Source organism: Phyllobates terribilis, unplaced genomic scaffold, assembly GCF_046119375.1.
Source record: "Phyllobates terribilis strain yellow unplaced genomic scaffold, ASM4611937v1 Scaffold_4__5_contigs__length_816908805, whole genome shotgun sequence".
Lineage (NCBI taxonomy): Eukaryota > Metazoa > Chordata > Amphibia > Anura > Dendrobatidae > Phyllobates > Phyllobates terribilis.
This window is the reverse complement of record NW_027362764.1, coordinates 402911613-402926536: the sequence shown is the minus strand read 5'-3', so window position 1 is coordinate 402926536 and position 14924 is coordinate 402911613. Positions and strand designations below refer to the sequence as shown.

Below are 14924 nucleotides of genomic sequence, written 5' to 3'. Positions count from 1 at the left end.
AAAATGTTGTGCACTCCTGCCGTTACTGATGGCCTAAAAAAATCTAAATGGAGAGCACAAATCTGTACAATGAATTTAGGACAATTTTATACATGCATAATACAGTTGAAATGTCCATGAATGATGCATTCAATAATTTACAATTAAATCCACGGAGAAATTTTCAAAACATCTCAATTTATTCAGTATGGTTGCTGAGAAATGTTCTGCCATGCTAAATGCACTTGGGCATGCAAATCATCAAGATTCCCTGCTGGCAGCTCCCTTTGTAATTGCCGACCAATGTCTCAGATGTGCTCGATGGCAGACTAGTCTCGAGATGCTGCAGGCCATGGTAGCACATTTAGGTCAAGCAGGATACTCAGAGTAGCACGAGCAATATGGTATTGTCATGTTTAAAACCGCTCCTGGGGCACTTTTCCAAAGTATACCCAGAGCCATTTTTGAATATGACGCCAGGTCACATGTTGATCGGGCTACTGTGAGCAGACTGCATGGTCTAAATGTGCTACCATGGTGTTGAGCATCTCTTGACTTGTCTCCCAACGAGCACATCTGGGAAGTTATTATTCGATAATTACAAGGGGAGCTGCCAGCAGCAGATCTTGATAATGTGCGTCTCCAAGTGCATTCAGCGTGGAAAAACATTCTTCATTGATAACTATGGATTTAATTAATTATGGATGCCAAGACATGTAAGTTCACACATTTCTGCTCATGGTTCTCATACTTAAATTACAATGCATTTCAATGTTCCAATTCCTACTAGGTGTTGAAATTTCAAATATATACATAATACTCATCTAACCTGTGGTAGTCATGCCAATAATGTCCGCCTCTTGTAATATAAGCAGGTCCTCTTCATTCCTGAGTTCTTTCCTCCTATTTACAACTGTTTGGCAGAGGTTTTCCACTTTAAATATTTCATTGCGGATGTCACACAAATATTGAGATCTCCAGCATCTGCAACAATTTTAAATGTTAGCAATATACAAAAATCATTGTACTAAAAGTGCTACAAAACAATTTCACAACTGTAATTCTTGATCCACAGTAAATTAACTGGGCTCAAAAAGGTTTTCCAAGATTAACAGGTTATTCCGATCTCTGCCTTTCATGACCAAGAAGTGAAAAACGGAGTTTAGGTCCTCGTCCCCATTGACGGGGTTACAAAAACAGTCGAGTGCAGCTGTGCTATGCTGTTTGTTTAACTCTCATAGAAATTAAAGAGAATTATGGAAACAGAGCAGCAGACCAAGCAATATTGGTGAAACTCCTGAGTTATGAAAATAGCTGTTTCTGTAACTTTTAATAATTTTTTAAGAGAGTTTTCCAACAGTACTTCACTTATATAGCGGGTGAAATAAGTATTGAATGAATTGAAAGAATGGGCCAAAATCACACCTGAGCAATGCATGCGACTAGTTTCTCCATACAGGAGGCGTCTGGAAGCTGTCATCACCAACAAAGACTTTTATACGAAGTATTAATTAAATTTCAGTAAGCGTGTTCAATACTTTTTCCTTGTGTCATTTCTCATTATTACATATAACTTAATTTATGGACATTTTTTTGCCTGAGAGATTGGATGAGTTGTTACCAACATCTGGAGAGAATTTCATGTGAATAGCACCTTTAGAAATATATTTACCGGTACTTAAAAAATTGGTGACATATTCAATACTTATTTCACCCAATGTACATCAGCATATGTGATACAGTACATGTGATACAGTATCTTTGTGGACTTTTGCATATAGGTGAGACCACCAAGAAGACAAACAAATTCAACATAAATATACCATGCGGAATGGCATGAAGAAGTTTCCTATTCCTGAGCACTTTGCTTCTGATGGCCATAACATATCCAATTTGAGTGTATCTCTGTCTCAGAGAGGTGGAGACAGGGAATCTCAGGTTAGATCAGTGTTGAGATGGCGTTATGAACTTAAAGGGGTTGTCCACTATTATGACAACCCCTTCTTAAACTAAAAGTTCTGCCCCCATAAAATAAAAAAACCTATACTCGCCTTCCATGCCGGCTCCTTTCCAGCAGTCTCAGCACTCGCAGTCCCGGGGCTGTGATGCGGTGGAATGACGAATGATGCCTGATGCCCAATCAGCGCTTGCGTCACTGTCCCTACCTTCGGACAAACTGAACATGAAGAGGAAGTCCGAGATCAGCTGTAGCCCTGGCTTCCTCTTCATGTTCAGTTTCTCCAAAGGCAGGGATAGTGATGCCAGAGTTGATTGGGCGCCGGGCATCACGTGTACTCTTCCCACTCACATCATTGTCCTCTGCCCACTCCCATCATTGTTCTCCCCCACTCACATCATTGTTCTCCCCCTACTCACATCATTGTCTTCCCCCATTCACATTGTCTTGCCCTCACTCACATCATTGTCCTCTCCCCAACTCTCATCATTGACCTCTCCCCATTCCCATCATTGTCCTCTCCCCACTCCCATCATTGTCCTATCCACCACATCTCTCATTATCTTCTCCCCACTCCCATTATTGTCCTCTCCCCACTCCCATCAGTGTCATCTCCCGACTCCCATCAGTGTACTCTCCCCACTCCCATCATTGTCTTCTCCCCTACATCTCTTTGTACTCTCCCCACTCTTATCATTGTCCTCTCCCCACTCCCATCATTGTTCTCTCCCCAATCACATCATTGTTCTCTCATGACTCCCAGCATTGTCCTTTCCCCATTCCCATCATTGTTCTCTTGCCACTCCCATCATCGTCCTCTCCCTCACATCTATCACTGTCCTCTGCCCACTCCCATCCTTGTCCTCTCCCACTCCCATCATTGTTCACCCCACTCCATCATTGTAATCCCCTACTCCCATCATTGTTCTCCCCCACTCACATCATTATCCCCCCCCTCCCATCATTGTCCTCCCCCCACTCACATCATTGTCCTCTTACCCACATTTCTAATTGTTCTCTCCCCACTCCCATCATTGTCCTCACCCCACTTCCATCATTATCCTCTCCCCACTCCCATCATAGTCCTCTCCCCACTCCCATCATTGTTCTCTCCCTACTCACATCATTGTCCTCTCCCCCACAGCTTATTGTCCTCTCCCCACTCCCATCATTATCCTCTCCCCACTCCCATCATTGTCCTCTCCCCACTCCTATCATAGTTCTCCCCACTCCCATCATTGTTCTCTCCCTACTCCCATCATTGTCCTCTCCCCACTCCCATCATTGTTCTCTCCCCACTCCCATCATTGTCCTCTCCTTACTCCCATCATTGTCCTCTCCCCACTCACATCATTGTTCTCCCCCACTCACATCATTTTCTCCCCCACTCACATCATTGTTCTCCCCCACTCAGATCATTGTCCTCCCCCCACTCACAATATTGTGTTCTCTTCAGGGTATTGGAAAAGAAAAAAAAAGCAACACTCACCTCTCTGTCCTTTCCCCGAGGCATCTCTTCCTGCTTCTTTCTTCATCACAACTTTCTCTCTGACTCAGATGCGCTGCATGCTGATGTCATCAAGACTCGTAAGTCTGTGTCAGGAGAGAAAACGCTGGGCAAGAAGCAGACAACAGATTCCTGCAGCTCTGTTGCCATTTTCTCCCTTAGGCAGCGGATTTGCAGGATCACTCCCTGCTCGTCACACATGATGAGGGAAATCTGGCCATGGGCCCCCTGGAGCCTCAGGTTCCGAGAAGCAGGCCAGATTGCCCTCATTATTAGCACTCCACCTCCGGACCCCGGTTCAGCTGCACCAGCAGTATGTCCCCCCCGATCTAATGTCATTAAGAAATATCTTCAGCATAATGAAGAACAAGGAGTCCTGGAAGTGATAATTGTCACGGGTGTGTCAGATGTGACAGTCGCATTGCAGTTGGCTGCAGAAGATCTCTTCATTTGGCATTGCAGACTCCTTCTTAAATCTGTCTTACTTTAGGACCCAGAGACTACCTCCCTCCTGCTCTGATTGACAGGGACAAGTTTTTTGTGTTCAAGGAGTCCTGCAAACTGTACTTTAAACTTCGTCCTTACTCCTCCCGGAAGTGAGGAGCAACGAGTGGGAATTGTGATCTCACTGCTGCAGGGAGGTTCTCAATCCTGGGCTTTTTCTTTACCGCAGGATTCAATTTGTCTCGAGTCTGTGGAGGTTTTTTTTGGGGCCCTGGCCCTCATCTATGATGACTCTTACCGAGTCGCCTTGGCTAAGTCTAGGCTACGTCGCCTCCTGCAGGGGAATCGGTCAGTGGACACGTAGAGCTCTGAATTCCGTAGCTGGGCAATGGATACAAAATGGAATGACTCGGCTCTGTCAGGGCCTTATTGAAAGGTTGAAAGATGCTTTAGCAGTGTATGAAACCTGTGAGTCTTTGGAGGCTGCCATGTTGTTGCTATACGTGTTGATAGACGCCTTCGGGATAGGTGGGCGAGACCACCTTCTCCGGGGCATTCTTGTCAGGGTTATGCCCCTTTGCCGGGGGGAGCGGTCTGGCGGTGAACCAGTACTGGGGGAGGTGGAGGAACCCATGCAGTTAGGGGGTGCCTCTGCATCGTACATTTCCCAGGAAATTCGCAAAAAAAGGCGTATTTTTTTTGGTGGGAAAAAGGGACATTTTGTTGGGGCTTGTTCTTTGATTCCTAAGCAAAAGAAAACTCGATTAATCCTTGGTAGTCAGGAGTTGGTTAAGCAAGGGGTGCATTCATCATCAACCTGCAGTTCCCGGTTTGTCCTGACAGCAGAGGTGGTGCTAGATAGCAAAACCAAGAACATTTCTGTGTTTGTTGACAGTGGAGCTGGAGTCAGCATGGTTGATGCTGAGTTTGTGAGAACTCATTGTCTTGCTTGCTGTACTTTAGCTATACATATTATTATATAGTGTCCAGAAAAGAAAGCATAAAGGCAGCACTCCTCCGATCTTCTTAAAATATGTCCTTTATTGTAACATACGAGACATGTCAAATATCAGCGTGTAAAATTGTCTGGCCTAGCACCACAATATAGCTAGATGCATGTTTGTGCCAACGTCCCCATAATGATAAACGAAAACGAGAACATGGGACATAAAAGGCACCAAACACACAAAATAATTCAAATAGATACACAATGTTGTGAAAAATTCATACAAAATGTATTATTGTTCTCAAAACATTAAACACCACCATAAGAAAACATGATTAAAAAAGCATGTAAGACAAACAAGACAAATAGATAAAAGAAAATCCCTTTACAGAAAATAATATAATATAATTCGGAGTAGTAAATCACTGACCTGTGCAAAATGATCAATAATTACGGTACACAGTTTAAATCCACCTAATAAAAGATTCTAAACATGATTCAGATAGAACAATGAGAAAACATAATTTACTGACAGCCTACCAGGCCCACTCCCCATTGAATAATCAATGCACAATGCTCACAAGGAGAATATCACATATATAAAAAGTATCCTACAAGGAGAAAGGTGGTGTCAAAATAGGGGATAAATATAAAGGTACCGATAATATATGTGCACAGGTAGAAAAAAAGGAGATGTCAATAATACAAAACCTACGCGTTACACCATATGATTATGGCTTCCTCAGGGGTATGAAGTCAATGTCCAAAGGGTTTGGGACATATATATACAAAAATACATCACAGGTCAATGATTTACTACTCCGAATTATATTATATTATTTTCTGTAAGGGGATTTTCTTTTACTGTATCTATTTGTCTTGTTTGTCTTACATGCTTTTTTAATCATGTTTTCTTATGGTGGTGTTTAATGTTTTGAGAACAATAATAAATTTTGTATGAATTTTTCACAACATTGTGTATCTATTTGAATTATTTTGTGTGTTTGGTGCCTTTTATGTCCCATGTTCTCGTTTTCAAATATCAGCGTGTGGCAGGAGCCCCAAAGGGCGTGTGGGGGAGACAGGTGAAAGGGACAATGACCGTTTCGCTGCCTTGAACCAGTTGAAGCGCCGGGGTGGGGTCAGTTCATTGTGAGATAATCCCTTGCTGTTCTGGACTGTCTTCCCGCCCAAGTTGTTTTGGGTCTACCTCGGTTGGTGAAAAATACTCCGTTGGTGGATTGGCAAGCCAGGGAGATAATTGAATGGGAAGAAAAAAAACAAAGACAGAAATACAATACACAAATACCCTGCAGTAAATAAATAAATCGCAATAGTGCATGAAAATAATAAGGGGTACTTAGTTAACATAATTTTGATCAAAATAATGCGAAAGCATTATTTTCATGCACTATTGCGATTTATTTATTTACTGCAGGGTATTTGTGTACTGTATTTCCGTCTTTGTTTTTTTTCTGTTTAATGGCCATGTGTGAACATGCTTTTACATGCTGCATGCACACCAATTTACATTCCACTTCAGGTCTCTTAATTTTTTCAGTCTAATCTGTACAAGCACATATAAGGGTGTGGCCGCCCTTTCTTTGAGATGGAAAGCTAATTCATCTTGCTCCCCATGTCTCTGTGTCCAGTGTTTTGGTTCGGTCTCTCTGCCCTTATCCACATGTATGTCACTTGACAAACGGTAAGGTTTTAAATATTAGGGTTAGGACTGTCCAATAAGGGTCGCCGTGACGAGGCGGTATGGCTTTCGCATTATTTTGATCAAAATTATGTTAACTAAGTACCCTTTATTATTTTCATGCACTATTGCGATTTATTTATTTACTGCAGGGTATTTGTGTATTGTATTTCTGTCTTTGTTTTTTTTCTGTGTAGTGGCAATGTGTGAACATGCTCTTACATGCTGCATGCACACCATGCATTCCAGTTCAGGTCTCTTGGTTTTTTTCCAGTCTAATGTGTACAAGCACATACAGGTGCATCTCACTAAATTAGAATATCATCAAAAAGTTAATTTATTTCAGTTCTTCAATACGAAAAGTGAAACTCATATATTATATGGAGTCATTAAAAACAGAGTGATCTATTTCAAGTGTTTATTTCTATTAATGTTGATGATTATGGCTTACAGCCAATGAAAACACAAAAGTCATTATCTCAGTAAATTAGAATACTTTATAACAACAGCTTGAAAAATGATTTTAAAATCCGAAATGTTGGCATACTGAAATGTATGTTCAGTAAATGTACTCAATACATGGTCGGGGCTCCTTTTGCATCAATTACTGCATCAATGCGGCATGAAGGCGATCAGCCTGTGGCACTGCTGAGGTGTTATGGAAGCCCAGGTTGCTTTGATAGCAGCCTTCAGCTCGTCTGCATTGTAGGGTCTGGTGTCTCTCATCTTCCTCTTGACAATACCCCATAGATTCTCTATGGGGTTAAGGTCAGGCGAGTTTGCTGACCAATCAAGCACAGTGATACTGTTGTTTTTAAACCAGGCATTGGTACTTTTGGCAGTGTGGACAGGGGCCAAGTCCTGCTGGAGAATGAAATTTCCATCTCCAAAAAGCATGTCAGCAGAGGGAAGCATGAAGTGCTCTAAAATTTCCTGGTAGACGGCTACACTGACTTTGGTCTTGATAAAACACAGTGGACCTACACTAGCAGATGACACGGCTTCCCAAACCATCACTAATTGTGGAAACTTCACACTAGACCTCAATGAAAATTGGAACTCTGGGACCTTGTGGAGTGTGTCAATGACTGCCTTCTGGACATCTGTCAAGTCAGCAGTCTTCCCCATGATTATGGAGCCTACTGAAACAGACTAAGGGACCTTTTTTAAACGGTTAGGAAGCCCTTGGACGTGTTTTTTTGTTAATTATTCTAATTTACTGAGATAATGACTTTTGTGTTTTCATTGGCTGTAAGCCATAATCATCAACATTAACAGAAATAAACACTTGAAATAGATTACTCTGTTTCTAATGACTCTATATAATATGAGTTTCACTTTTTGTATTGAAGAACTGAAATAAATTAACTTTTTGATGATATTCTAATTTAGTGAGATGCACCTGTATAAGGGTGTGGCAGCCCTTTCTTTAAGCTGGAAAGCTTATTCATCTTGCTCCCCATGTCTCTGTGTCACTGTTTTGGTTCAGTCTCTCTGCCCTTATCTACATGTATGTCACTTGACAAACGGTAAGGTTTTAAATATTATAGTTAGGACTGTCCCATAAGGGTCGACGTGACAAGACGGAATGGCTGTCGCATTATTTTGATCAAAATTATGTTAAATAAGTACCCTTTATTATTTTCATGCACTATTGCGATTTATTTATTTACTGGAGGGTATTTGTGTATTGTATTTCTGACTTTTTTTTTTATGACTAGGAAGGGGTCTGATTTTTCCAAATGGTCGGATGCCTCCCTGTAGGCTTTTTCCTCCTTAAAGAACTGTTTTGCAACGGCACCTATACTCAGTCAACCCAATGTTTCTCAACCCTTTATTGTGGAAGTTGATGCATCGGAGGTGGGGGTTGGGGCTGTGCTGTCTCAGGGTCCATTCCCTGGCAAATGGAGTCCATGCACTTTCTTTTCTAAGAAATTGTTTTCGGCTCAGAAAAATTAAGACGTGGGTAATAGGAAACTTTTGGCGATCAAATTGGCATTCGAAGAATGGCGACATTGGTTGGAGGGGGCTGTCTATCCTATTACTGTTATTACTGACTATAAGAACCTGTCATATCTTCAATCAGCTAAACGTCTCAACCCTAGGCAAGCTAGATGGTCCCTGTTTTTTTTTTAGGTTCAATTTTATTGTCACTTTTCGTCCAGGGGTCAAAAATGTCAAGGCTGATGCTTTGTCCCAGAGTTTCCCTGGTGGTGGTGACCATGAGAATCCTGCTCCGATATTACAGAAGGGGGTAGTCATTTCAGCATTGTACCCTAAACTGGAGGGTGAGGTGTTGGAGGCCCAGGGGGACGTCCCTGCCTCCTGCCCTTCAGGAAGGTTATTTGTACCATGTAATCTGCACCGTGGCGGTAGGGGTGAGGATTCAAGAGGTTCCACATATTTCTTGAGTAGAGACCTGTGAAATACATTGTGGATCTTAAGGGCCTGAGGTTACTGAATAATTTTGTATGAATTTCCGGTAAAAATTAGTAAAGCCCAGAAAACGTTGCAGAGCCTTCTGGTTCTCGGGACGGTCCCAATCAAGGACTGCACTGATCTTCTCCGGATCCATTCGAAAACCTGAAGATAACAACAGGTACCCCAAAAACTGCACCTACTGGACAGCGAAAACACATTTCTCTAGTTTGGCATATAGTTTGTTACCCATTAACATCTGGAGAATCTGTTTAACATGCCACCAATGTGTCTCAAAATCATGTGAGTAAACCAAAATATCGTCCAGATAGACCACCACAAACCTCCTCACCACATGATGGAAAATACAATTTATGAAATGCTGGAACACCACCGGTGCATTGGTCAAACTGAAAGGCATAACCAAACTCTCGAAATGCCCTTCAGGGGTATTGAACGCTGTTTTCCATTCATCCCCTTCTCTGATTCTAACCAGATTGTAGGCTCCCCTTAAATCCAACTTGGATAACACCTCAGCTCCCACAACTTGGCTGAACAAATCTGGAAGAGGATATGGATCTCGGATGATAATTTGATTTAATTCCCGGAAATCTAAACAGGGATGTAGGCCGCCATCTTTTTTCTTCACGAAGAAGAACCCTGCCGCCACGGGCGAAGATGAGTGTCTGATATGTCCCTTCTCCAGACTTTCCGCAATGAAATCCTTCATGGCTTGTCTCTTAGGGCCAGAAAGATTATACAGTCTGGACTTGGTAGTATAGTTCCGGGGATCAGGTTAATAGGACAGTCATATGCACGATGAGGAGGTAAATCCTGGCACCCCCTCTCAGAAAAAATGTCCTCAAACCAGACAGAAAAGCAGGTAAGATTTCCGTAGAGACTGTAGAAAGGGAAATATCTAAACAGTTCTCATGGCAGTAATCTCCCCATTCAATGATCTCCCTGGTTTGCCAATCCACCAACGGATTATGTTTCATCAACCAGGGTAGACCCAAAACAATTGGGGTGGGAAGACCGTCCAGCACATAGCAATATGGGATTATCTCACAATGAACCGACCCCACCCTCAGTTTTACATTGTGTACAATCTGAGTTAGAGATTTCTGTGCAAGTGGCGCTGAGTCAATGGTGAAGATGGGAATAGGCTTAGCTAAAGTACAGCAAGCAAGACCATGAGTTCTCACAAACTCAGCATCAAGCATGCTGACTCCAGCTCTGCTGTCAACAAACACAGAAATTTTCTCGGTTAGGCTCCCTAGCACCACCTCTGTTGTCAGGACAAACCGGGAACTGCAGGTTGACGATAAATGCAACCCTTGCTTATCCAACTCCTGACTACCAAGGGTTAATTGAGTTTACTTTTGCTTAGGAATCGAAGGACAGGTCCCAATAAAGTGGCCCTTTTTCCCACAAAAAAAACATGCCTTTTTTTGTGAATCTCCGGGGAAATGTACGATGCAGAGGTACCCCTTAACTGCATGGGTTCCTCCATCTCCCCCAGCACTAGTTCACCGCCAGACCGCTCCCCCAGCAAAGGGGCATAACCTCAGCAAGAAGGCCCCGGAGAAGGTGGTCTCACTCACCTATCCCGACGGAGTCTATCAACACGTATAGCCAGCAACATGGCAGCCTCGAAGGACTCAGGGGTTTCATACACTGCTAAATCAACTTTCAACCTTTCAGTAAGGCCCTGATAAAATTGGCTTCTAAGAGCTGAGTCATTCCATTTTGTATCCGTTGCCCATCTACGAAATTCAGAGCTGTACATCTCCACTGAAAGAATGCCCTGCAGGAGGCAACGTAGCCTAGAGTCAGCCAAGGCGATTCGGTCAGGGTCATCATAGATGAGGGCCAGGGTCCCAAAAAAAACCTCCACAGACTGGAGACAAACTTAATCCTGCGACAAAGAAAAAGCCTAGGATTGAGGATCTCCCTGCAACAGTGAAATCACAATTCCCACTCATTGCTCCTCACTTCCGGAGGACTAGTGTTGAGCGAATTTGTTCGGCATTTCAAATTCGTGTTCGGGGTTCCAGCTTGTTTGTGCCAAAAAATAGGTTCCGCCCACGAATATCCCTGATTTGCCATGATGTCACGCAGATATCATCCCGATTTTTTGGCGGGAACAAGCTGGGACACCGAACATGAACACAAATTTGAAATGCTGAACAAATTCGCTCAACACTAGTAAGGACGAAGTTTAAAGTACAGTTTGCAGGCCTCCTTGAACACAAAAAACTTGTCCCTACCTCCTGAAAACCTGTCCAGAAGGGCAACTTTGGGTTCAAACTGGATCGGCCTACCTGCGAGACCCCAACATTAGCGACTTGCAGCCGCTGATGCTGTTGCTGAACCTCACAGCAGAGGCCAGTCACCTCCAGAGACATGCATATGTTCTGCAACTGAAATCATACCAAGGGAGAAAGAGAAAAAAAAAAAAAACACGCCCAAAAAACAACAAAAAAAAAACAAATAAAACCACATGTCAGTTTTTTTCTAAATGCATGGCCGGTGATAATGTCATGCACAGTGTAGGAAAGACAAAGTGCAACACGAAGGGATGAGGGGAAGGGAGCCCATACACTAGAGAAAGGGGGAGTGGAGACCTCCTAGGCTGATCTAATATCACCCGGTTTCCCCTACCCCTATATTCCCCTATCTATAATATAACCGGGGATGCGTGTCTCTGTCTGAAGCCTTTATAGACTGTGCATGCGTGACACGCAGTCTGGCTCCAGACAGAAGCAGGCATCCAGCCGCTACAGGTAAGAGGAGTGTATGGTGCCGGAGATCTCGGTATGCGTAGGCACTGAACGCATACCGCGATCTCCGGCGCCATACTTAGATACTTACCTGACCAGGAGGAGCGTTGCCGTGACGCCTCTCTTCGCCGGAGACCGGGACAGGAGTGAGGTGTCGGATCGGCGCATGCGCATAGTGCTATCCGGCGCCATTTTACTGAAGACACATTTGAAGTGTCTTCAGCAAAATGGCATCGGATAGCGCTGTGATTCGGCGCCGCACTCCTCCCCCCGGCCTCTGGCAGAACAGGACACAGCAGCGCTGGAGCACAGGGAAGAAAGGTGAGTATAAGTGTTTATTTTTTTGTATGTGTGTACAGTGTGAAAGGGATGAAGGGGCCACACATACTAGGATTGGGGGGTGAGGGGACCATGCATACCAGGATAGGGGGGTGAGGGGACCAAGCATACCAGGATTGGGGGGTGAGGGGTACCACGCATACCAGAATTGGGGGGTGAGGGGACTATGCATACCAGGATGAGGGGTACCATGCATACCAGGATTGGGGGGTAAGGGGACCATGCATACCAGGATTGGTGAGTGAGGGCTACTACACATACCAGGATTGGGGGGTGAGGGGACCATGCATACCAGGATGAGGGGTACCATGCATACCAGGATTGGGGGGGTGAGGGGACCATGCATACCAGGATTGGGGGGTGAGGGGTGCCATGCATACCAGAATAGGGATGAGGGGTACCATACATACCAGGATAGGAATGCGGGGCACCATGCATACCAGGATTGGGGGTGAGGGGTGCAATGCATACCAGGATAAGGGGTGAGGGGTGCCATGCATACCAGGATAATGGGTGAGGGGTGCCATGCATACCAGGATAAGGGGTGAGGGGTGCAATGCATACCGGGATTGGGGATGAGGGAGCCATGCATACCAGGATTGGGGGTGAGGGGTGCCATGCATATCAGGATTGAGGGTGAGGGGTGCCATGCATACCGGGATTGGGGGTGAGGGATGCCACGCATACCGGGATTGGGGGTGAGGGGTGCCACGCATACCGGGATTGGGGGTGAAGGGTGCCATGCATACCGGGATTGGAGGTGGGGGGTGCCACGCATACCAGGATAGGATGGTGGAGACAGGATGGGGGCAGCGCAAATACCAGGAGGGAGGCAGCACATACCAGCATTGGAGACCATATACCAATAAAAATGCTTGCCACCCGGGCGTAGAACGGGTGCAATAGCCAGTATATATATATATAAATATTTTTTATTGATACACACGGATTTGTTGTGCATATACAGCCTTATGTATTCATTATTGTCACTCTCTATTCGGTATCAAGTAGGAACGCCATGTGCAGAAATGCATACATTTACATGCCTTAGCATGCTATCAATGAGTTTATTAATGGCGATCTGAAGAATATTTTACCATACTGAATGCATTTGTGCACTCAAATCATCAGGATCCACTGCTGGTGATTCCCTATGCAATTACCGACCAATGATGTCCCAGATGTGCTAGAGGGAAGACAGGGTCTGGAGACACTGCAGGCAATGATAGAACATTCTGATCATGCAGGATGTACACAGTGGCATGTGTCTTTTATGAAAAACAGCCCCTGGGACAGTTTCACATTCCCTCATGAAGGCCTCTTCATGGCATTGCCAATGTGATTTACAAGAAAATCTAGGTCTATCAATGCATCCAAGTCAAAAGCGGGACTATTTATTTAATTTACTCACTTATATAGTGCCATTAATTCCACTTTATAGACATTGTGGGCACTGTCCCCATTCACAATCTAGATTCCCTATAAGTATGTTTTTGTACTGTTGGAAGAAAGCCACGCAAAGAAGGGGAGAATATATAAACTCCTTGCAGATGGTGGGATTTGAACCCAGGACCCCAGCACTGCAAGGCTGTAGTGCTAACCACTGAGCCACCGAAGAGGATAGACGTGTTTTCTAATCTCTATTGCTGTATTACTCAGCATCATTACAGTTATTGAGAGCTGTGGTGTGAGGTCAACTGAACAACTGTAGCTGGACATCTGTCTCATAGCCCAATGTCATGCAAAAACCTTCTGAATATTTGTGTAGACAAAGTTTGATGCCTTAGGCTTGGTATGTGACATCTTATTTCACTTACAGTACTGAATGGATCACTAGGCACCATTCTTCTAATCTGCTGAAACCATGTGGGCAATGCTATGAAAGGTTTTCAAAAGGGAACATCATACTGATCCAACTCCCAGGATTATGATGTGGGGTGGCATAATTTATAGTAGCTAGACCCCTCTAGTCTTCCTTCTGGTGCACTAACAGCTCAGCATTACATTAGTTTGGTCATGGAACCAGGTGTACGGTCATTTCTTCACTATGTCCCAGGAAGCATTTTCAACACAACAATTTCAAGTCGCATGTTGCTTGTGCTACCTGCATTTCCTAAACAAGCTACTATGGTCTGCAGTGTCTCCGGATGTCTCCAATGGAGCACATCTAGGATTTCTTTGTGTAATGATTCCTCCTCTTCTCTGTGTCCTAGGGACGTAGTGAGTGACGGCTCAGCCGCCCTATGGATTGCAGATGCATGTTGGGCTATCAGTGCTGTGAGTGACAGCTCAGCTGCCTATGGATAGCAGGGGAGTGTTGGACTGTTAGTGTTGTGTTTGGGTTTCCTTCAAGTGTTTTCCTTCCCAGATATTTGCCAGGCTATTTAACTGGCTGGAAATGTTAGATCATTGCCAATTAATAGCTTCAGCTCAGTGGAGTGCTTACTCTGTGCTCTGTATTTTGACATCTGATCTTTTGTTGCGGGACCTTGGACTTGCCTTTCAACTACCGGTTTGTATAACCTTTTTTGCCTTTGATGTATTCTGACTTTAGTTACCAGACCCCGAACTTTGCCCTTGACTATCCGTTTGTCTTATCCCTCTGTCTTTGACGTTCCTTCCTAGTTTTTGATCATGAACTTCTTGACCACTCTGCCTAACGGCTAGTCCGTGAGTAGTAACTAGCGTCACACTTTGGTCAGCAATTGCAAAGAAAGCTGCCAGCAGCGGATCTTGATAATTTGCATATCCAAGTGCATTCAGAGTGGCAGAACATTCCTCAGACAACAATTAATAATCTCATTGATAGCATTTCAAGGTGTGTACGTACGTGTATTTATGTGAGTTGT

At 44.0% G+C, this 14924-nt stretch overlaps 1 protein-coding gene across 3 annotated transcripts in view; it reads right to left on the bottom strand.

Annotated features, from left to right (window-relative positions):
- LOC141265441 (NFX1-type zinc finger-containing protein 1-like) overlaps positions 1–14924 on the bottom strand; it is a 325904-nt gene that overhangs the window by 52637 nt on the left and 258343 nt on the right. For all 3 annotated transcript variants that reach the window (XM_073678552.1, XM_073678553.1, XM_073678551.1), the window contains one exon: positions 809–963. In XM_073678552.1, the coding sequence (XP_073534653.1) occupies positions 809–963 (155 nt within the window). The remainder of the gene's footprint in view (positions 1–808; positions 964–14924) is intronic.